This window comes from Amphiprion ocellaris, chromosome 23 (assembly GCF_022539595.1).
Source record: "Amphiprion ocellaris isolate individual 3 ecotype Okinawa chromosome 23, ASM2253959v1, whole genome shotgun sequence".
Taxonomy (NCBI): Eukaryota; Metazoa; Chordata; class Actinopteri; family Pomacentridae; genus Amphiprion; species Amphiprion ocellaris.
In genome coordinates, this window is record NC_072788.1 from 15514305 (window position 1) to 15537122 (window position 22818).

Consider the following 22818-nt stretch of genomic DNA (forward strand, 5'->3'; position numbering starts at 1 on the left):
AACCTGTCAGACAATTCATCTGTCAGTCTGTCGACCAAGTGTACTATCGACCATATATGCAAACATCCCATACATCTCTGATGATAATAAAAACAACCATGTCAGCTGCACAAATGAGTATACTTGGGCTCCTATATACCTAGAATGTTACTATAATTAAATGTACAGTGACAACCTCATGTCATTGACTGTATTACAACTGACAGAACTTATTATAAGACATGTTATATTTGTTTTTCTGATCTAACACTGTCTTTTCCTGTCTTTTTTTCCAGTTTTTCAGGCGTCTCAATGACTACAAAATAGACCACAAGCTGCTGCTGACAGGAACTCCACTGCAGAACAACCTGGAAGAGCTGTTTCACCTGCTCAACTTCCTCACACCCAATCGCTTCAAGTAGGATATCTTTCATTCTAACGCACAGACTTAAGGACACAGTGAGCTTTCTGGATAGTCTTGGTAGCTAAAAATATTGATGTGACAGAGTTTTTCCCTTCTTTTCGTGTTTTATAGCATTTTTTGCACTCAAAAAGAGTTATTCCCTCCTACAGAAAGCACTTTTACCTTTGTGAAATGCCTTATTTTAGGCCCAGGCTGTTTCTCCAATATTTATTTAGGTAGCAATGCAATACATTTGCATAATGCCTGCCTAGTTGCTAGTTTGACATGCCCTCAAACAAAACGGGAGCCGTTTCTTGGCATTGTTTCCTCACTGGAGCTGCTTCTGCTGGGGCTATGTCTCTCTGATTATACTCCTAGATCTAAGGGTTAAAGTAAGTAGCCAGTCTTAACTTCCTTTCATCAGGCCAACTGACCAGTCAGAGCAGTGAGTTTTGCAGCAGGGGAGCTTTTAAAAGACAAGAGCCAAAACTGATTTCCAAAAGTATATGAAAAGATGTGGTGCAGCAATGTACGATTTGAGGAAAATAATGTGTTTTTTCACATTAAAGCATGTAAATATATTCCAGCAGACTCTAAAAACAAAATTATGAGCCTGTAAATGTGCAAAATATGGACTGTTTAAAAGTTATTTTTCTGCAGTCTAACAGTGTTACCTGTTACATTACCTATTTATGTGATAAAGACAGATTTTTACCAGTCCTTCACTCGTTGATTTCTCCCTGCAGTAACCTTGAAGGCTTTCTGGAAGAGTTTGCTGACATCTCCAAGGAGGACCAGATCAAGAAACTCCACGACCTGCTGGGTCCTCACATGCTGCGGAGGCTGAAGGCCGACGTCTTCAAGAACATGCCTGCCAAGACCGAGCTGATTGTCAGAGTGGAGCTGAGCCCTATGCAGAAGTACGTCACTGACAACATCAATATAGAATATTTAATAACTGCATCGACTGCCTTTTCTGCAGCAATCCAGGCAGATGCACAATTTCCAACTCTTACACACAAAGTTTTCTATGAAAACACTTAAGATAATGACCATAATTACTGGTTCAGTGGGAATCAAGAAGCCACACACTGAGCTAAAACCATTTTTTTGTGACAATTAATATGATTTAACGGGATTTATTGCTTCCTTATTACTTACCAGCAGCCATTCAGTTGATATATATTTTGTTTGCTTTCCTTAAATAATAAATCTAATATGTAATGTTGACATAGAAATTGAGACAACTCTTTAGCGATGGTAGGAGAAAACAAACTCTCCAGAGTGTTCGATCTTATCATACAAAACTGAATAATGGAGCGCATAGAGGAGAAACAGGAAAGAAGTTTGTCTTAATCTGGTTTGCTGGCCTTTATCTTATCATTTCTTTGTGTTTTTAAAAACAGGAAATACTACAAGCTAATTCTGACCAAGAACTTTGAGGCTCTGAACTCAAAAGGCGGAGGAAATCAGGTCTCCCTGCTCAACATCATGATGGACCTAAAGAAGTGCTGCAACCACCCCTACCTCTTCCCTGTCGCCTCCATGGTGAGAGCTCCTTCCACAGCCAAATCTATAGTGTTATAAAAAATGAAAATTAATTAATGCAACATAATTTGCTAATTTGCAAAACCTAAATGACTTATACTATGTTTAATTACACAGACAGTTCAAACTGGTCACTCTTCAGTTGATTTTCATCTCTTTCGAGGTGATTCGCTTTGATTTAAATGTGAATTGCAGGACAGCAGCACCTTGTGGTAATATGCTAGAGTGCATCTGCCTTATATCTGTGTTGTGAATAGTACTGTAAGTTGTGCAGTGTATGTATAAAGTAATAGTACCACAAAGCAGTATGAGGTTAAAAATATGTTCAGATGCAGTGGTTTGTTACTAAAAACCATCCACATTATTCAGTAATGTATGAAGATGCAGTCAGATAAATTCCGTCACGTCTTGCAGCACAAACTATTTCACCAGTGTTTACCTTGAGGCTTTATTTACTGTATTTGTAGGAAGCTCAGAAAACACCCAGCGGTGCTTATGAAGGATCGGCCCTGACTAAAGCCTCCGGGAAACTGATGCTGTTGCAGAAGATGCTGAGAAAACTGAAAGAGCAGGGTCACCGAGTGCTGGTCTTCTCACAGGTACAACATACAGCACGAATAAACACAGGCAAGCATATATATACTCACATACGCATACCAGATGGGCAGGTCCCTACACAGATGTTATATTCTTCGCATGACACCTCCAGAAGGCTCAGCAGCAGGCTGCGATTCCAGCTGTGTGGCTGAATGGGTAATCAAGTATAGATGAAAACATACACACATGGTCAATTTCTCTCTCTTTGTTCTTAGATGACTAAAATGCTGGACCTATTAGAAGATTTCCTCGACTACGAAGGTTACAAGTATGAGAGAATTGATGGAGGCATCACAGGAGCACTGAGGCAAGAGGCCATCGATCGCTTCAACGGTAAGATCCTGGACCATGTGCAGGAAGTTGACCTCAGATGAGCTTAGTTGAGGATGAGTAGGAGTCACATTGTCATACATGCCTCCTGTTGCCTTGAATCACAGTTAGATAAAGTGAAGAAGTAATTAAGATGCAGACATACTTTGTCAGAGAGACTTAGTCGATTAAACCAGCTTTCCAAAATACATGTCTGTAGAGGAGGTAGTACATTGCAATACAAAGTACTGCAGGAGTACTGTGTTAGCATTTTGGTTTTGGGCTTTCGTGTCAAAAAAAAAACCCTGTGAATTTTTTTTTTTTTTTTTTTTTTAAATACCACCAAGTTGGGCCGATCTGATTTCGGAGTGGTTAATGCACACATCACATGTGCACATATGAGCAGCAAATCCCAGCCGAGCATCATTTACTGCATTTCATTTCTCTGTTTTCTCTTATTTAACCCTTTTAAGCCTATTGTTGCAAAATCGCAACATACTACTTTCATTCAGACTGCAGCCGAAACAGCGTATCCATTCCCCCAATGCCGACTTGTGCATATTCAATATGTACCTCGGAACCTTTTGCAAGCACTGGTTTCTCGTAGGACTGGTCGGAGTGGGACCTAATTATTATATATCTGGTATTAGTATTATATATCTGTTTTATGTGTAATAGATAAATTAACAATCTCCACTTATTTTAGCATCAGCTGGAAACCAAAAACACGCAAAAGTTTTGAAAAAAAAATTTAATGGTAAATAAATTCAGGCATCAAGGGTTTAAAAAAAGGAAGAAAGTAACACCAAATTGATCCTGAGGGTTAGTTGTCTGTACTGTTCCTCTACAAATGATGTTGATTGGCTCAGATACTATGCTTGCTTTCATTAGGAATAGTCTGACTCATCGGATGAAGAGTTCAATTTTAAGTGTCCCACTACTGTTTTGCATTTTACAAAGCTTTGTCCTCCCTTTCAGCAACCTACATGCTAAAAATGGCATTTTTGCAGAAGATTTGGATCGTGCAATAAGCAGAATGGCAATGTTCAGCACTGGTACAGTGCTGTGGAGATAGGTCTGACTATGTAGGACTACACGTAGAATATCACTGTAATGTTTAAGCTTTTGTTGGCAATGAATGTCAATAAATTATATAGTATGAAAAATAGCCAAGAGCTGAGTGATGCATCTCCTGGAGCTGGTACAAATGCATTTGCTACTTTAGGTAACCGCCCATGTTAAAATGTAATGAAGCATTAGAGCCACAAAGGAAAACACAATAGGAATACCTAAATGTAGAAGCCTTTAAGTTCTGCAAACTCATTGTGCGCAGACAACTTTAATCTGAGTATGACTTTATTTAAAAGTGTTCCTGTTTTCTGATTGTGTTGCATTAACAATGAGAATAAATATTTAATTTGATGTTCTTTCTTCACACACATTGCACAGTAAAATAACATAAAAGTTTTTTTCCTATATTAAAAAGAGGACAATTAAGCTGTGTTTGTTAAAAAATGGATGAATAAAGACATCCTTAAAGAATCAGATATCTGAACTGAATGTATAATTAGAATAATTGAAATCTGCTATGAAGTGAAAGTTTAAAGTTAGAAATGCTTTGGTGCAGCAGGTGAACTATCAGCTAAGTCATTGGTATTCATCAGTCATCCTACAAATGCAACTCTTTTTATCATTTTCAGAGAAACTATTCCTATACCTAATGCTATATTGCTGCTCTCTTACACACTCTTTTTCCAGCTCCGGGTGCTTGTCAGTTTTGTTTCTTGCTCTCCACCCGAGCGGGAGGTTTAGGAATCAACTTGGCCACGGCAGACACCGTCGTCATCTTCGACTCTGACTGGAATCCTCACAACGACATTCAGGTGCTGTTCGACCAGCTGTTGTGAAAGGAAATTAATCCCCACATTATATCCTATTTTCTGAATCAAAACCTAATTCGACCCTCTCTACACAGGCATTCAGTCGAGCTCACCGTATCGGACAAGCCAATAAAGTGATGATTTATCGTTTTGTGACACGAGCCAGCGTGGAGGAGCGTATCACCCAGGTGGCCAAGAGAAAGATGATGCTAACTCACCTAGTAGTCCGGCCAGGTTTGGGATCCAAGGCTGGCTCCATGTCCAAGCAGGAGCTGGACGACATCCTGAAGTTTGGGACAGAAGAGCTCTTCAAGGACGAGGGAGAAGGTAACAGCAGTTGTGGTTCTATGTAGAAATTGCACAAAGCGGATATTTTTGTCAAATGAAATTAGGATTTTAACAAAAATATAACAATGATGGGCTTATGGTCAAAGCTTGTGTGAGACTATTCTAAAAGGGAAGGTTTGGCAGGCAATTCTTGTCCTGAAGGAAATTATATTGTCAAACACACTCACTTTAACATCTTGACAAGTTTGGCCTGAGTGCATGCTTGGCATATTCTGGTTTTATTGATGAAATAATTGGTTGACAAGAACAGATATTTTTGTTCAACTGGTCTGCAAGAACAAGACAAACCATTCCTACTTTTTAACATTTGGCAGGTATGAAGAACAGTGCAGGTGATAAAGTTGAGGACGAGGGCAGCGTCATCCACTACGATACCACTGCCATCGAGAGGCTGCTGGACCGAAGCCAAGACGCCACAGATGACTCGGACGTCCAGAACATGAACGAGTACCTCAGCTCCTTTAAAGTGGCCCAGTACATGGTCCGAGAGGAGGATAAGGTGAGAGACAGGGGAAAGAAAGGAGGACGTATTGTATTTTATGGTTAAAATGGCATTTGTAGAGATTTTCTAATAATTTATGTCCGTTGGATTTATAGAATTGTTAGTGGTGGGAGGGAGTGGGGATTTAATGCATAGTGTTCTCCACATATAGTCATGCACACAGGAAGGTTAAGGTCCCACTCAGCGCAATGAGGGAGAGTGTCCACTAGAGAGAGCATGAAAATAAAACTAGACGGAAAATAAAAATCTTAACTTTTGGTGGTTGGGAACCTCTGGTGCAGAAGACCGATTTACAAAGGATCCTTTTCCTGACCCCTTCAACTGAAAGTCAACTTTTTTTTAGATTGTTAACATGTCCATATGGTGCTCTTCATGTGCTGGAAGACATGTCATGAGCGAAGCTAGCACATAACACCATGACTGATTGTATCCCTCTTTAACCCTGTAGTGTACAATTTCCAAAACACAGATTCAGACTTCCGGGGTTTCATATATAAAAAACACAATCCATAGTTTCTTGAGGAAACAACAGTTTAGTGACATCCAAGACATTTTATGACAGGAAGGTGTTGTTTTCTTAGACTTGTAAATATGTGACTTTGATATACAGATGTAGGTTTTTAGGGATTAATAAAGAAACTGTACAATAATGTAGCCCGATTTTTGTTATATATGAGATATAACATCTTTACATCAAAGTTACAGTGAATATATATATATATATATATATATATATATATATATATATATATATATATTCTGCTATCATAACTGGTAACCACAGTTAATCAGATTCAGCTAGGTACTTTGGAGACATTACACAATTCTTTGCACATAAATCTGTGATGAGCTTGTCGCAGCAATAATGTGTTGCAGATGCAACTGTCATCCTGTCCATCTTTAAACATTGCTGCTTTTGTCTGCATGTCTCTAAGAAAAGCCCTTTACATTGCTGTCTTTTAACTGATCTCTGACTTAATCTTCTGCTACCTGTGTGTACGTATCTAATGCTGCAGATCGAGGAGATCGAGCGGGAGATCATCAAGCAGGAGGAGAACGTGGACCCAGATTATTGGGAGAAACTGTTGCGGCATCACTACGAGCAGCAACAAGAGGATCTGGCGAGCAAACTGGGTAAAGGCAAGAGGAACCGCAAGCCTGTCAACTACAACGACGCTGCACAGGAAGACCAAGGTAGGGACCGAGTTTGGACCTGGTGAGACTCAAGTAAGCTAAGGAAACTCCTCTGAACTGGTTCAAGTCAATGACGAGTCAGGAATAGGATCATCTCAGCAGTGAAACGGGAGCTTGAGCATCTTTTAGGAAGCTCGGTATTAAAAAATGAGTCCTTCTTTACATGAAGCTAAGAATATTTCCAATTTATTGTTAAGATTTATTATTTTAATCTTGTGATCCTAATATGGAATAGTAAGATTTTAGATGATATGTGTCCTGTTTGAGTTGATACTTGCACAGTGGACGTGAATGGGCCTGGCCTATTGACAGACCACCATGTGCTGTTTCAGAGTGGCATGCTGACATTTCAGATAACCAGTCCGAGTATTCAGTGGGCTCCGAGGAGGAGGACGAGGACTTTGATGATCGGCCAGAAGGTAAGGAGAGCTTTAAAAAAAAAAAAAAAAAAAAACGAGAGAAAGCGAAAAAGAGACATTAAACCGAGCAGAGCTGCTCATAAACAAATGAAAGACGTCTATTGTAAGACAGACTGTAAAGTCTGTGTTGAATTACGGTTTGAAATTGATTTAGTGCTTTCAGTCCCCTGGCAGACCTGAACAAGTTAGATTGCCAAAAATGCAAACCACCATCCACCTATTGCTTCAGAAATTTTGAAGAAAACGCTTCAAGCAAATCAGAAGTTTTTAATTCTCAGCTGATGTGTATCTACTGGCTATAAATTTTATAAGTACTCTTCAAGTCTGCAAAGTGTAAAAGAGCCAAAACAGTGTCTGTCTGTCTCCCCCTTCTTACAGTAAGTAATCCTCTACGTGTTCTTACATCCTTTCTGTTGCTGCCTCTATGCACAGGTCGAAGACAGTCACGTCGCCAGTTGAGGAACGAGAAGGATAAACCTCTGCCTCCTCTCCTGGCCAGAGTGGGAGGCAACCTTGAGGTCTGTACAGCTCTGGAAGCTGTCCTGCTTTCAGTTTGACCTTTTTAATTGGGATGTTACTGAAGTCTGTCATGTTTAATTTATGTTGAACTGGCAATTTCAGTTATTTTTCTTGCAATCTAACAAAAAATTATCTTAAATTGGAGATGGCAGCAAAGCCATTATATCTCCACCAGCTTTGAACCTTCCAAACTCATTTATCATCATGATAGTGGTGGACATGCTTATAATGGCCTGCATTGTTCACGCTGGGACTCAGAGTTTATTTTAGCAATATCAGGCGGTCGGACTTATCCAGAAAAGGCCTTGGGACGTTTGAGAAATACAGATGTCTGGAGGAGGATAAAAAAGTTTCGTCATTTGGGTATTTTTATTTAAGATCCACCAGAATAATAATAATACACAGATATATTAGACTGACTGGTATTAAAGCCACGGTTCAGACAGCAGCAGCTTCACATACAAAGATCCATGGTATCCTGTAATTTCCTTCAATAGGTGCTGGGCTTCAACACACGCCAGCGCAAAGCCTTCCTGAATGCGGTGATGCGCTGGGGGATGCCATCTCAGGACGCTTTCTCCTCTCAGTGGCTTGTTCGAGACCTCAGGGGCAAGACCGAGAAAGAATTCAAGTAAGTAACAAAGAGTCTTTTTAGGAAAGCTGAAACTTCCTTCAAGCTCACTTTAATCATCCCTTCCTGACCTCTTCTTCTTTGCCAGAGCTTATGTGTCTCTCTTTATGCGTCACCTGTGCGAGCCGGTTGCTGACGGGGCCGAGACGTTCGCCGACGGTGTCCCAAGAGAGGGCTTGTGTCGCCAGCCGGTCCTCACACGTATCGGTGTCATGTCGCTCGTCAAGAAGAAGGTCAGACCAAAGCTGTTGGAAGTTGTAATCCTTAAAGAGCATGTAGTATGCACATTTACAAGTGTTTTAGGGGTCTACTAGAATATGTTTGCACGCTCCCGCATGAAAGTCCTAGTTTGCTCTGATTGCTTATCTGGCCCAATGGCAACATTGGTTATGTACTGTAATCAAAGATCTCTCAAACAGAGAGTTGTAGCTCTAACAGAAGTAGCTAACGTAGAAAAACCTAGATTTTAAAAGCGTTTCAGGCAGGTAAGGAGCAGAGTTTTCTGTGGAAGAGAACAACTTATTTTGGCCTTTTACATGCACAAAACGGCTATAACAGACTAAAGTAAAGGCAATAACCAAAATGGTTTTAGGTTTTAGTCATATATGTTAACACCAAGTGTGATTTAATATTCCAGAAAGCACTTCTTGAGCAGCTAATTTGTCAAAAATACAGCAGAAGAGAAACAATTGAGTCCAAACAAACTGTTTTAAAGAAGTCGGTCAGTAATGAGGTACAAGCTCAATTTCAGTTGTTTACCTCCCAACCGCAAGCTCCCATTAAGTTGCTCACCTTGCTGAGAAGTTGTGCAGCTCATTGCTCTGAGACTGCTCTGGCAGCAGCAGGAAATGTTCAGTTTGGATTTGCAGTAAAGTAATTCATCTCTTATACAGCTGTGGGACTAGGAACAGTAAACTCTGAGGCAGATATCAATGAGATAAAATCACATAGTGGCAGTGTGTCAATAGAACTAAAGTTAGGGAATTTAATTCATTGTGAATTCATTCTACTAACACTGAAGTCTACAGAGAATTAAATACAAGTGTAAATACACTGAGTGCCTATTGCAGAAAAAAAATCCAGCCATAAAAGAAATGTAAAAATAAAAACTTTGTTAAAGATCATAGGGATTGTAATGGTAACACGGTGCCTCCATATCAACATGTGTTTACATGTCTCTGTGAAGTAGTAAATCATCTTGTAGTAAATAAAATATGTGAGTTCTATTTGTGGCGAAGAAATCTGCCATGACATCTTGAAAGATGTTTTCATTGCTCTCCTACTTTCGGTTTGTCCGTTTATTTTACTTTGTCCAAACATCTTCAATCCAGCTTTCAGTTCAACTTGTTTAAACCTGCACACATCCTGATCTGCTAACTGTGCCACAGGGAATGTGTGATATATTGCCAGACAAGCAGGGCATGTGGGTGGTGTGTTTAAATGAGGTGGCATTAGGTAAAGTGAGTGCCTGCCAAAAGTGTTTCATGTTTCTGTTCAGATCCAGGAGTTTGAACACATCAACGGTCGGTGGAGTCTTCCAGAGCTGAAACCTGAGGTGAACATAGACAAGTCCTCCTCCAGGGCCTCCTCTCCTGCTGTGAAGACCGCCACTCCCACTCCTGATGCCAGCTATAACAACACACCGTGCACCTCCAAGCCAGGTAAACAACAACGCACACACCCGAACCAGCAGGGGGCACTCCACGTAAAGGGCACCAATAAAGATGGATTCCAGCAACTGTAATGTACATATATGTCTGTTGGTGTGAACACATGCAGCAACCCCTGCACCATCAGAGAAGTTGGAAAAGAACGGGAAGGAGGTAGAGAAGGAGGAGGACAAGGAGGAGGCTGAGGCCACATTGGAAAAAGAGAAAGCGAAGGAGAAGGATGAAGGGAAGGAGGTAGAGGGCAACAAGACGGGAGACCCTGAAGAGGTGGGACATGGTGCTTAAAACACAACAGATTTCACAGCTTTTCTGTAGTTCTGAGTCACCACTTAGAGTGTGTATGAATTACATCAAATATATATTTTTATTCTTCATATGTATTTGCTTTTGCATCTCTGCAAAACCTTGACATTTAAAGATTTTACTAATAAGACATACACTGTTTACAAAGCTTTCAGCCCTCTTTTCTATCAGAATAGCATTTGTTTGGGTGCATTTTACAACAAATTACATGCTTTTTTTTATTATTTTCAACAATTTCCCAAGACATTTAACAATTTCTGTATGTTTTTTCCATCCTTTCATGCAACCACTGGCTTCTGCACTCTGTCACACTTTAATTAAAAATCCAAAACTGCCTTGCAAATGTTGCGGTTTTGAAATAATGTGTACATTCAATGTAATTAGAGTGGCATTTTTGTAGTGTGAAAATCAGTTTAAAGTTGTGGCTGCCTGGAAGTTGAGAAAACAAAACTATTACAGCATGTGCTCTAACACGGTCATTCCAAATGTGAAGTACATGAAATGAATTTTAAAAAGGCCTCAGTATACAAGCACTTACAAGCACTTATACAATTAGTCTGAAACTGAATAAACTGTGGTCCCACAAATCTGATTTTATCAGTTCTGTAAAAATTGACATTTGAAAATTCTATGATTTAACAACAAGTCAAATTTGTTACTGACAGAATATTGTCTTCTTCACAGCTTTCTTCCTCAACAAAAGAAACATTACAAAATGCGGCTCCTGACGGCAAAGAAGAGAGTGACCCAAAGGACGACGAGAAGAAAGAAACAACTGATGCTCCAGCTGCCACAGCAGAAGAGAAAAAAGAGGAGAGTAAAGAGGAGACAAAACACACATCTAAGCAAGACACTGATGTCAAAGAGGAGAAATCAGGTAATAAGAAAAACAAGGGAAGCAAAGTTGATAAGCCCATAAGGGAAGCTGCATTTTTGTTGTGTTGTGAGATAAAGTCTAACATGCACAAACAAGAATTTAGAGCATGATTTCCCACCGCAGGTTTATCTAACTCTGTTTTGTTGTTTGCAGAAGGAGAGAAGGCAGGGGAGGAGAAAGAAAAACGGGAGGAAACACCAACAACCACAGAAGCAACAGATGTCAAAGATAAGGCTGAGGTGGCTGATTTGAAGAAAGGTGTGTGTCACTCTACTGGTCTTATTATCTGTTAGACCTGTGACTGTATGTTGCCATTAAAACAAATGTCTGAGAGTTAACACATTTGTTGTCTTTGGTAATAACAGAAGAGGTCAAGGGTGAAAAGGATGTTGTGAAAGAAGTCAAAGCAGCGAAGGAGGAGGCTCCAAGGGGTAACGGGAAGCCTCCGATTGAGCGACCTCGCTTCATGTTCAACATCGCAGATGGCGGCTTCACTGGTTAGTACTGATTTAGCTGCAGCTGATGTGGAACAGACTCCGATTGGTAAAAACATATGGTAGCAACTTCATTTATCTCTTTCAACAGCTACAGACTTTGTTAAACATTTTGAAGTGAACAGCTGCAGTTCAGTTCATCAAAAAGAGAATTTCCTTGCAGGCATGCATAAAATTCTTTATTAATGATTAATCTACTAAAAATAAAGAGCAGCTCTGAATATTTCAAAACCCACAAGTAGTGCATGTATTCATCAAAACTGACCCACTTAAGGATGACACAGCACTGAAGAGCTATTTTTTTTTTTTTTTTTTTAGCATTCCCGTGTAGACATGTGGTTTGGGATGATTTGCACACAATGCACAGTGGTAGTGAGAAAAGAGAACTAAGTATGAGGCAACTTACTTGTAAAGATGTGGTCACATTAGTCTTCCGTTATAGGAAATTTCATAGGAAATGCCACAAAAAATATAATGTAACGTCATGCTTCCGGTGATCAATATTAAGGTGATGGACAAGTTTTATTTTAGCAAACACTTTCCTCTTTGCTCTGAATCTTCAACAGGACACTTCAGATATATCCTTTAAAGTTAAAACTGCTATCCTCTAATATACGATTGGATGTAATAGACATGGGCAGCGCAAATTTATTTTGTATTTTAATATTTCAAGAAAAGACTGCAAATATCAGCTGTATATTGTAAAAAATATTCTTTCCATTTCTAAGGCTGACAAGATTAGATTTATTTCTAAGCAATGAAGAGAGAAAGGTGTAAGGGTTAAATTAACTTAATAAGCCGACCAAAATGGTACTAAGTAGTCCAAATAACATAAAATTTACTCGTAAAATCAACCAGCAAAACATTCCTCTTGCTTTCCAGTGCATCTGTACAAAAGCAGCAGTCAGCTAAAATTATCTCCACCTTGATCACAGACCCAGAAAAGCTGTGGGTGTGTTGTGGAAAACACCTGCAGCCAGGTTTCAGCTAAGCTAAGCACTTTGAGACCAAGCTAATTTCTGCCTTGTGCTGGCTTCACCCCCGCAGAGCTGCACACACTCTGGCAGAACGAGGAGCGGGCTGCCATCTCCTCGGGGAAGATGAACGAGATCTGGCACCGCCGACACGACTTCTGGCTGCTGGCGGGAATCGTGATGTATCCTTGACAGCAGTTGCCCGGGCGATGACCCTGGTGTGTTTATTTTTCTATTGGCCGGCAGAAGCCCAGCGTAATAAGTCAACAAGCCAGCCAGAGCTCAGTAAACAGCGAGCCGTGTCTGTTGGAAGCTGATGTAGTGGGTCATTTAGTTCACGTTGTTCTCTCTATTATGGTAATTAAGGCCATGCTGCATTCACATAAAACTGTGTTTTCATTAATCTGCAAGCTTATGGTGAGGCTGAGATAGGCCGGAATAAAAGGGAGACTGCTTTAGAAGCTGCATGAAATCTGTTTTGTGCTAAAAACAAAAAACAAAAATCCAGTTTTGCATTTTAATAAGAAAATTGCCTTGACTACCACTCCCATATTTTGTTGCTTGTCAGTTTTGCCTTTCTGTTTCTGAATATATGAAGTAATAACAGTATGTCTGTAAGTGAAGTACAGAGCAGCTGCTAGGGGGATTTTGTTACCTTCAGATAGAGCCAGGCTACCTGTTTCTTTGTTTCCAGTCTTTATGCTAGTATTTCAGTTAAGCTAACAAGCTGCCAATTTTAACTTTATGCTATATGGGCAGTTATGAGAGCAATAAACCTCTCCATTTGATTTGTGCTGGGACTGAAAATAAGCATTACTCCTAAAATGTCAAACTCCTCCTCAGCGTTTAATTTAGCATCGCATAAAGACAGAAAAAAAGGTTTTAAAATATGGCTGCAATATCTACCAAAGCCCAGCAATAAACATTATTTGTTTAATCCATAAAACTTGATTAAAATATAGGTGGGTTCAGCAGGAGCTACCAGGAGTCCTGTTATCACAATGAAGTTGTGTAGTTTGGTATCATCTGTGTATGTCTGTAACTCTGTATCAAGATCTATTTCAAAGATCATGCTTCATGTACCATAACTGCACATCCTGCTTAGTTAAGAAGTTGTAATCGTACTGCATGTCACCTTTTATAACCTTTATATTGTTATTTCTCAATTTGTACACTTATCAAAAAATGAGGCAGCAATTGTTGAACTTTGAAAGTGTGATTAGGCACATTTTTCAACTTTAGATAGAGTTAGGCTCTGTGTTTCCACCTTGTTCTGGTGTTTATGCTAAGCTAAGCCAACGATCTTTTGAATCCAAGTCTAAACTCAGCAGACAAGACAGTGGTGTTTATCCGTATGTCCATCTCCTGGTAAGATAGTGAAATAGCACATTCCAACTGTTTTGATTTTACCAGGATCCCTCCCTGTTGAGTTTCAGTACAATGCTGTATTTATTCTATTGGGCAGATTTGATGGTCTACACTGTGCAGCTTCATACCATCTCCCAGACAAAACATGTTTCATGACCCTGAATCCCTGTACCAGTCATGGCTATGCTCGATGGCAGGACATTCAGAATGATCCCCAGTTCGCCATCGTCAACGAGCCTTTCAAGTCGCAGGCGAATAAAGGCAACTTCCTGGAGATGAAGAACAAGTTCCTGGCTCGACGCTTCAAGGTAAGACGGGACGCCGCTACACCTTCATTTCGACATCCTAAAGCTACTTTTTTTCGTTTTCAGTGTGCTGATACATTGAAATTAGAAAATAACCCAATATTCTTAAATGGCAAATAGAAACTTTGCCTAAATGGAATTGCCTTTAATTTGGTAGCAACTATGACCAACTTTGGGTACTTTACAGTTGTAAGTTCTTTTGTGCTATGGACTGGATGGTTTTGGTTGCTATATAAAACTCTTGAGGTTCAGCGTCTTCGATCACCTGACTTGTTTGATGGTCGGATGACAGATGCCCCTAGACCCACATATTAGCCCAATGGTATTGCTGACGGCTGCATTTCTGGAAGAGCTCTCATCCTGTTTTTGAGCGGCTCACATGTTTCAGATCCTGCCCTCAACATCCTCATTTACTCTATTGCTTTCTTTGTCTCGTTTCTGTCGATGTTTCTCGTTACGTTTCTTGCTAAATCATTGGAGGTTTTGATAAATGTGGCATCTGTAAAGAATTCTATCTCAGCAATTTCTGTTTAACATGTTTTAGTAGTAATTGGCTGTGTACCATGACAACCTCTTTTGCAACACGTTTACCACAAGTAACTCCTTTTTCCACGGCACACATCAAACAGAAATACTGTTTAGAGCTATGTTTCTCATGAAATGCTTGTGTTACCGTTACTATGCCAACTAAGACACTGATTATAGAAAAATATTAGAAAAAGACAGAGATGATTGAGGCAATTTTCAGAAGAAATAAGAGAAGATGGCAAAAAGAGGGAATTACTAGAGCTTTTTTTTTATAATATTCAGTTCTTGTAGAAAAAGGAGACATTTTCTACATTTGTGCTCAAATGAAAGGGAGCCACATTTGTTTTTTAGTTTCCCTTTGATTTGAGATTGGTTTATTAAGTGTACTGATTTTATAAGAACATACAGGTAGTTTATGCTAACAGATTTATTGAGAGTATTTTTTCATTGAATGCATGGCTTTTTATCTAATTATTGCAATCAGTGGCTTCAGCTGCACACTGTCACAGCTACCAGTGAATTCAGCTGTGCAGGGGAGGAGCTTAAGTTTTATTAAGTCTGTGGAACTCATTCTCTGAGGAGCTTTGTGCAGGCTGAACTGTTAGTTTGATGTATTTGTGCAGGAGCACATGCAGAAGAAACACGAGAACTATAAGTCTTATTTTTAACCTGCCATAGTTTTTCCTTTCACATAATTTTCAGCCATGATATAGTATTCTTGCTCTGCCTGGACAAGATTTGCACGAATATACAGTCTCTGTATTTTATTAGAATAAATCAAGCTCATGAGATGAAAAATATTTGATACTCCCTTGTTTGATGCCCCTTATATTCATTGTATTTGTCCAAATGAAACACCCCTGCTACATATTGGTTGCTCTCTGTTCTCAGAAAGCAGCTTGTCAGATATCAGGACATAAATTAAAGCATGTAATGTGTTGACACTGGAAAAATGACAAAATGAAAACACATACTGAAAGTTAATGTAAGATATACCTAACAAAACTGATGTTGGATTTTGCCTTTAATGCAGTGCATAGAACAATAGAGTAGTTACTTGCAGCTGCTACAAATTCGAACCATTTGCAGGTATTGAGACAGGCTGGAGATCATCTGTTTCTTGTACCCTTGTTTCAGAAGTTTATTTTTCAAATCATATTGCTCAAAATAAATCTTCACGTAACAGTGATGTTAAACGTTGGCTTTGGAAGGTGCAATCATAGCTTATGTGGAGCAAAAAAGAAAGAACCACAACAAAGACAGAAAAGAAAAAATGGAAGTTAACGCATCAAAAATACAATTATGTTTTACCATTTAACTTTGTAAGTCCATTCTGTTTTATGAATCATTGATGACTTTAGCGAACCTTTGTGAATGCAAAATAGGCCACCAAAATCGATTCACAATGAAATGCTTATAGGGTTTCTAGACTGAGATCACTTTATGAGACATGACAAAAGAGAGTTGCAAACATAAACTGTATTTGAGGATGAGATGGAGTCATTTGCCTTCATTCCAAAACAAACAATATTCCCGCTCAGCTGTTCATGCGACTAATCCAATACTACTAATCCACCAATTTCCTTCTTTACATGCAAATGTTCATATTCCAGTTTCTTACTGTTTAACATGGGTATCTTCTTCCTTCTGACCAGAAATGTGGGCTTTTTTTTCGGCATGTCTCTGTACCCCAGCCTTGTAAACTGTTGGATAATTGGTTGCTTACTGTAAACAGCCAAGAGACTGTGTAAAAAAAAAACTGCAGTAAAACCTCCAAATGAGACAAATATTCCAAATGTGCTGTGTACATGTCTGAAGAGTCTTCTGAAGACATGACTAATATGGAAAATACCTTGTATGGAACATCAGAACAGAATATGCTTTTTTACATGACCTCTGTTTATTTCGGAATATTGTCATATCAGAAATGTAGTACTTGTATACCAACAACATGCAGTATTAGATTGGAATGCTGCATAGCACTGCATGGCAAATAGAATTATGCTGTTTTGTGACATAATACCAGTACTAGAAGACATATTTTCAAAACAGCACTGTCATTTTGGAAGCCAGTGTGCAGAAATGCCCATATCATACGGTCCAGTGCAGAATCAGTCATTTCTTTTTTTGGGGGGGGGCCTCCAGTATGTTTAATTTCGGGCTGCACAGTGGCGAGGTGGTTAGCGCGTTTGCCTTGCAGCTAGAAGATCCCCGATTCATGTCCTGGTCTGGGCCTGGGATCGTTCTGCATGGAGTTTGCATGTTCTCCCTGTGTGTGCGTGGATTTTCTCCGAGTATTTCAGCTTCCTCACACAGTCCAAAACATGCTGAGGTTAATTGGTGATTCTAAATTGTCCGTAGGTGTGAATGTGATTGGTTGTTTGTCTCTATATGTAGCCCTGTGATAGACTGGTGACCTGTCCAGGGTGTCCCCTGTCTTCACCCTAAGTCAGCTGGGATAGACTCCAACCCCCCCATGACCCTAATGAGGATTAAGCGGTGTATAGATAAGGGATGGATGGATATGTTTAATCTTTTCCAACAGATCAGTTCACCTTCTAAATGTTATGCATTGCTGGATTTTTATTGATTCTTTAACTTTTTACAGCCTCATTTTATTTTATTGATCTGAACTTTCCTTTGTAAAGCAGTAAGTAACAGTTCTGAAAAGTGCAGTATATGTTACTGTTATTATAGTCAAGTAGAATATGAAATAGTCAGTGTACTAATTTTAGTGCCTCTTTCCCTACCACTGTCCTCCAGCTGTTGGAGCAGGCGCTGGTTATAGAGGAGCAGTTGCGGCGGGCAGCTTACCTAAACATGACCCAGGACCCGAGCCACCCGGCCATGGCGCTCAACGCTCGCTTTGCAGAGGTGGAGTGTCTGGCGGAGTCGCACCAGCACCTCAGCAAGGAGTCTCTGGCAGGCAACAAGCCAGCCAACGCTGTCCTGCACAAAGGTCAGTTGGGATGTGATGACACCAATAATTCTGGTGAAACTGTCTCGTTGTTGTATAGTAAATAAATCAACAAAAACAAATGTGCCCGCATTGGATATGGAAACAACTTTTGTGTCTATGAAAAATACATGCAGAGAAGCTGAGAAAGCAAACTTGGGCAGACAGATTTAGAGAAAGTGGGGGAGATTGGCAGACAGATAATAACAGGCGCACAGTGAAAAAGATCCACATCAACATATCTCACCGCAGCTGTTGTGCAATCTTTGTTGCTGCATTGACCATATCGCTCCGCCTGGAGCTGTATTCAGAAACGCCAAGCAGATAAGCTTACACTATGTTAAGTGATAGCTCCAAACATTTCCTCATCGGGTCCCTAGCAAGTCTGCCCATGTTTATATCATGCTGTCGAAAGAATAACATGCTGAGCACACTGTTCTTGTTCTCATCTTGTATGTCTGCACGTAGCATTTTTATCAAACTACAAATGACTCTGATAGTCTGTGGTCGGTGATTAATTCCATGTAGGGATGTGATGACGGAGAGGTCAGATAATAAAGGATGGGAACTGTAATCTGTTACAAAAACAGTGTCAGAAATGAGCTATTTCTCAACATTTTGTCAAATAAAAGCAACAAATCTATAAAAAAATAGGCTGCTTACACAGACTATAGTGTTCAGACTCTGTAAGTTATATTCGAACTTCATAGTTATCACCAAACTTAGAGGCAGTCAAATGAGAAAATACTACATGTATGTGAAATACCTTCGATAGAGCAGATTTGAGAACAAAATCAAATGTTTAATAAAAGGTCCAAAAATAAGCTGGAAATAAAGGCTAAAAGAGTGAAGCGCTTATTCTTTCCTCCAGTTGTTCATGTTGTTTGTTGTTGTCATTGCAGTGTTGAACCAGCTGGAGGAGCTGCTGAGTGACATGAAGGCCGACGTAACTCGGCTACCGGCCACGCTGTCCAGAGTCCCACCCATCGCCGCCCGGCTGCAAATGTCCGAGAGGAGCATCCTCAGTCGACTGGCCAGCAAGGGCACGGAAACGCACACGCCCCCGGTCAGCATTCTGCTCTGAAACACAACGCACTCACAACCACACACTCACACACACACCCTTAATCGCACCTACAAACAGAAACACAAGTTCAAACCTGCTCGAGCTGCCTGTGCACTGTGTAAAAGTAATAGATGGAGGGCATCCAGTGAAAATGCAGAGCCTATTATCTTGTCACCCACCTGTGCCTTTTCACTCCCCAGCTGCTTAGTCAGCATATTTTTTTGTCGGCTTACATAACTCAAAAATGGTTCATTTGATTTTCCTTATTCTTACATCTTCCATTTTTTTTCCACTCTGCCTGTGCGTTATTCCTTTTTTTAATGCAGCCCATACCTCCGGGACCCTACGCCACCCCTCAGAACTATGGAGCTCCCTTCACCCCTGCACCCCCGAGCGCCCTACACCTGGGAGGGGCCAACTACAGTCAGATGCCGCCCGGATCCTTCATATCAGGTCAGTGTTTGAAGCTCCAGTGACACTGACATCCTTTTGTTCCTCTAAATGATGGTGTAGTCAGGAGCTGGAACGCATATTTGGTGTAAAGCACCAAGGGAATGAGATAGACAGTGTGTGGAAAAAAAGTGCTTTGACATTTAAGCTACTTGAGTGCAGTATAAGAGGAATTTGGGAAGTAGTAAGGCAGTAAAAATGCTCTGTCACTGAGCCATGGAAAATGCACATTTGTGGACGTGTGAGGGAAAAAACAGGTGAGTGAGTTCTAAACAGTAATAATAAACATCAGAAGGTATTAGAGCTTCGATAATTATAGTATTCAAGATAATTTACAGAGGAAGAATACCTGTTTGTTTGATCTGGTTGACACTTGGCAAGCTGATGATTTAAGCTAGATTTATGCCTCTTTGCCAATGTGTTTTTGCAATCTCACTGTAGCTGCCTCTGGCACATTAACTGATTTATATCTCAGCATAGAATTAAAGGTAGCGATTGTCATAACACAACTGCAACAGCAGCTCATTTAGGAAATGTTGCAAATTAATTCTGTACCTAAAGAGGTCCTGTTTATGTTCTTTACTTCTTGCTTGCTGATAATGGGCAAAGGTAGAAATGGCTTTGCTAGCTCAAGCACAAACTTCAGATTTGTCAAAATAATCTTGTTTAAAGCTGGAGTGTAGGACTTTTACATATACGTGAATGTGTGTTACATCCAAGCCCTTGACGGCTGAGTTCACACAATGCTGATTAATCCTGTCAGCTCCAGGTAAATCTCTGTATTTTGCAGTATATTGCAGTCTTAAATCTGGTGTCTGTGACAACACTGGCTTACGGATTGTAAAGTGTTTATATGTTCACCAGCAATGATTGGTTAGCCAGAGCTGAAGCGTGGAGCAATGACAGTGGCGAAGAAAAGACAGGGCTACAGCTGTGGATGCATATTGGGTGGGACCAGCAGCAACTAGGAGCAAAAACCCAGAAAGAGTTGATGGTGTTTGTGTAATTGAACTCACTTTCAGAAGGGGGAGACAAAAGTCATGTGCTGCAGGTTTAAAAAAAGTTGTGTAATGTCTTTTTATGGGTCTGCGTCAGAATTTGTCACGTCTGAAAAAAGAACCTCAGTGATGTCATCAGGGTTATCTCTGCTTGGTCTTCAGATTACTCATTTATGAATGGGAAGCATTGCATTACAAACTGGGGTATCTGAAACTGGCAGGCATTTACCAGGCAGGAAGATGTGATGACAAAATGTTGAGTTGCATCATGGGAAATGTAGGAGGTTTATGCAGCTGGAGCTTAAAGTCAGGATATTTTGGCCTCTGCTGCAGGAATTTTGACCCTTCTGATCTTAACGTATTTTATGCAAGGCTCCAGTCTTTGTGGAGGTGCAAAAATAGGTTGCCTTAGCGCTCCTTTAAATGTCCCGAATTGTGAAAATTAGTTTTTATTGTATCGTGTGGTTGTAGACCTGGAAGTGTAAAGTAAAAGCTGTTATGGTTTGAAGAGGTTTATTTTTACCATTCCTCAATCCTCCCCACAACAAGGTAGCCTTCCAGCTTCATAAATGTAAGAAATTTTCTCAGTTGCAACATTTCAAATGAAGAACCAACTGTCTACCTCAAACCTGTATTATCCTGCCCTCTTACTGCCAGCTACCTGTGAGGTGAGCCGCTCCAAACAGCTGCCTCACAGTCTGCCAGATTTCTTTACTTTTTAGAGCTGCTTCTTCTAACTCCAAAATGTCTCAGTCATGAGCAAAGCATGTCATGTGTTCTGCTGATGCATGCAAGAGTCTTCATGTACTCCCAGCACCAACTGGAGACACTGTGGATTACTTCTATTGTTGATGCCAATCTCTCAGGTTAGCACAATGCACAGCTAATATTACCATAAATTTGATGGTATGCCCACCGGTCAGAGCTGTGTGGAAATTGTAATGCTGATGGGCGAGATGGTGGACACTTTGAACGACTTTATAATCAATAGACAAGGCTTGGCTGGGTTACTGTGTCTTCATGTCACCTGTTGGGGATTCAGTACAACCAAAACTCCGCCAGTGTTTACATCTGCTTGCTTCTCTTCTGACTCTTTGCTCACATATATTGTACTTTTATAAAGCTGCTTTCCAAAACTACATGTTGACCAACAGTCACTTCAAGCTGCGGCTCTGCAGCGCTATAATACGTGTTTTATTACCGAAACGTCGTCTGACAAATTCATCATATATATGAGCTAAAAACAACAGCTGTGCTGTGAATATGGCAATATTTCCATGTAAAAGCAGAGAAATTTAGAAGTGATACAAAGTCCTGGTCTCTGTCATGCAGTCAATCACAGATGCAGAGAGAGTCTTCTTCCTTAAGGGGGTGGGGACAGCAGCCACTCAGCTGCATTTAAAGCAGGTGACACTTAAACAGTTTTACACCAAAACTTCTTTACTTTTTCACAAAATAGAATTTTTTCATCCTTACTGAAAAGGACAAGATAATGGCCCATTTGTTTGAAGTTGCTCCATGTTGTGTTTTTCAACTATCTCCTCTGGCATCAGAAACCTGATGTGAGAAAACAGAAGCACACAATCTCACCCGTCACATTCTTGTGATCTATACGTTTCATCTCTGTAGCCTCCAGTATAATTAAATATTTAAGACGGCTCCAGCAGATTTAACCAGTCTCCACAACACCCCGATGGAGAAGCACATATCCGGCTTTAGAGATCAGGACTTGATTACTTGGCAACTTCCACTTATGATGGGCAAAACCAGTCCAGAGTGGTGCTCCTATTTTTAAAGATATCATCGGAGGAATTCCATCTTTATATGGTTATGTTGTTGTGGAAAAACATTCAGCAAAGAAAATGGAAAAACATGTTCAGGCTTCATGAAAATGACTGTCTCTGGGAAATGGGTATTTTAGGATTTCTGTGCACTGTACTTAGTTTTGTGATCAAAAACAGCATTATTTAGGTCTTAAATTTCAATATAATCCTTAAATGAGTGGCACAAAGGACTAACGGTTGACTTCTAAAGCTGCATTGTTTTAAGCACTTTGAATAGACACTTCATCTCCCTGAGCAGCTGAAGTTGTGAAACCTTAAAATCCAGAAAGGAGTTCATATCGGAAAAAGACATCTGCAGCAGAGTTTGTGATGTGGCTGCCAGATAGACACCTGAAATAGACATTACCAAAATCAAACACAAACGTGCTGCGCTGCTATATTAAGGCATTTTCATCTCTTAACATGTCTAACCTCAAAACCCCAATACTCTGCTCAGCAGTTACAGGATCTAATGACATTGTGAAATAGTCTGGAGTGCTATCAGACCTGTCCGAGGAGTGTTTTCTTTTTCAGGCATGTTTGTTTTTTCTTGTGAAGTCCTACTGAGAATCTCATTACTTATTGAGTTAATCTTTGAAATTAAAAATTTAAAGGGAAAAAAAAAATCTGTTTTGTTTTGGCCTCTTGTCCCTCTTCTCTCGTCTGTAGTCTGTCAG

The 22818-nt window shown here is 40.1% G+C and overlaps 1 protein-coding gene across 3 annotated transcripts in view; it reads left to right on the forward strand.

The window, feature by feature from the left end:
* chd3 (chromodomain helicase DNA binding protein 3) overlaps positions 1–22818 on the forward strand; it is a 45632-nt gene that overhangs the window by 12587 nt on the left and 10227 nt on the right. For 2 of the 3 annotated variants that reach the window (XM_023280762.3, XM_023280765.3), the window contains exons 17-39: positions 276–397; positions 1129–1302; positions 1789–1930; positions 2398–2529; positions 2743–2860; positions 4595–4719; positions 4812–5043; positions 5379–5563; positions 6583–6760; positions 7093–7179; positions 7612–7697; positions 8196–8329; positions 8418–8562; positions 9828–9990; positions 10109–10266; positions 10987–11179; positions 11333–11437; positions 11545–11676; positions 12721–12829; positions 14191–14323; positions 17612–17807; positions 18707–18870; positions 19197–19323. In XM_023280762.3, coding sequence (XP_023136530.2) covers positions 276–397; positions 1129–1302; positions 1789–1930; positions 2398–2529; positions 2743–2860; positions 4595–4719; positions 4812–5043; positions 5379–5563; positions 6583–6760; positions 7093–7179; positions 7612–7697; positions 8196–8329; positions 8418–8562; positions 9828–9990; positions 10109–10266; positions 10987–11179; positions 11333–11437; positions 11545–11676; positions 12721–12829; positions 14191–14323; positions 17612–17807; positions 18707–18870; positions 19197–19323 — 3340 coding nt within the window. The remainder of the gene's footprint in view (positions 1–275; positions 398–1128; positions 1303–1788; positions 1931–2397; positions 2530–2742; positions 2861–4594; positions 4720–4811; positions 5044–5378; positions 5564–6582; positions 6761–7092; positions 7180–7611; positions 7698–8195; positions 8330–8417; positions 8563–9827; positions 9991–10108; positions 10267–10986; positions 11180–11332; positions 11438–11544; positions 11677–12720; positions 12830–14190; positions 14324–17611; positions 17808–18706; positions 18871–19196; positions 19324–22818) is intronic. The other variant, XM_035953043.2, reaches the window with a different exon arrangement.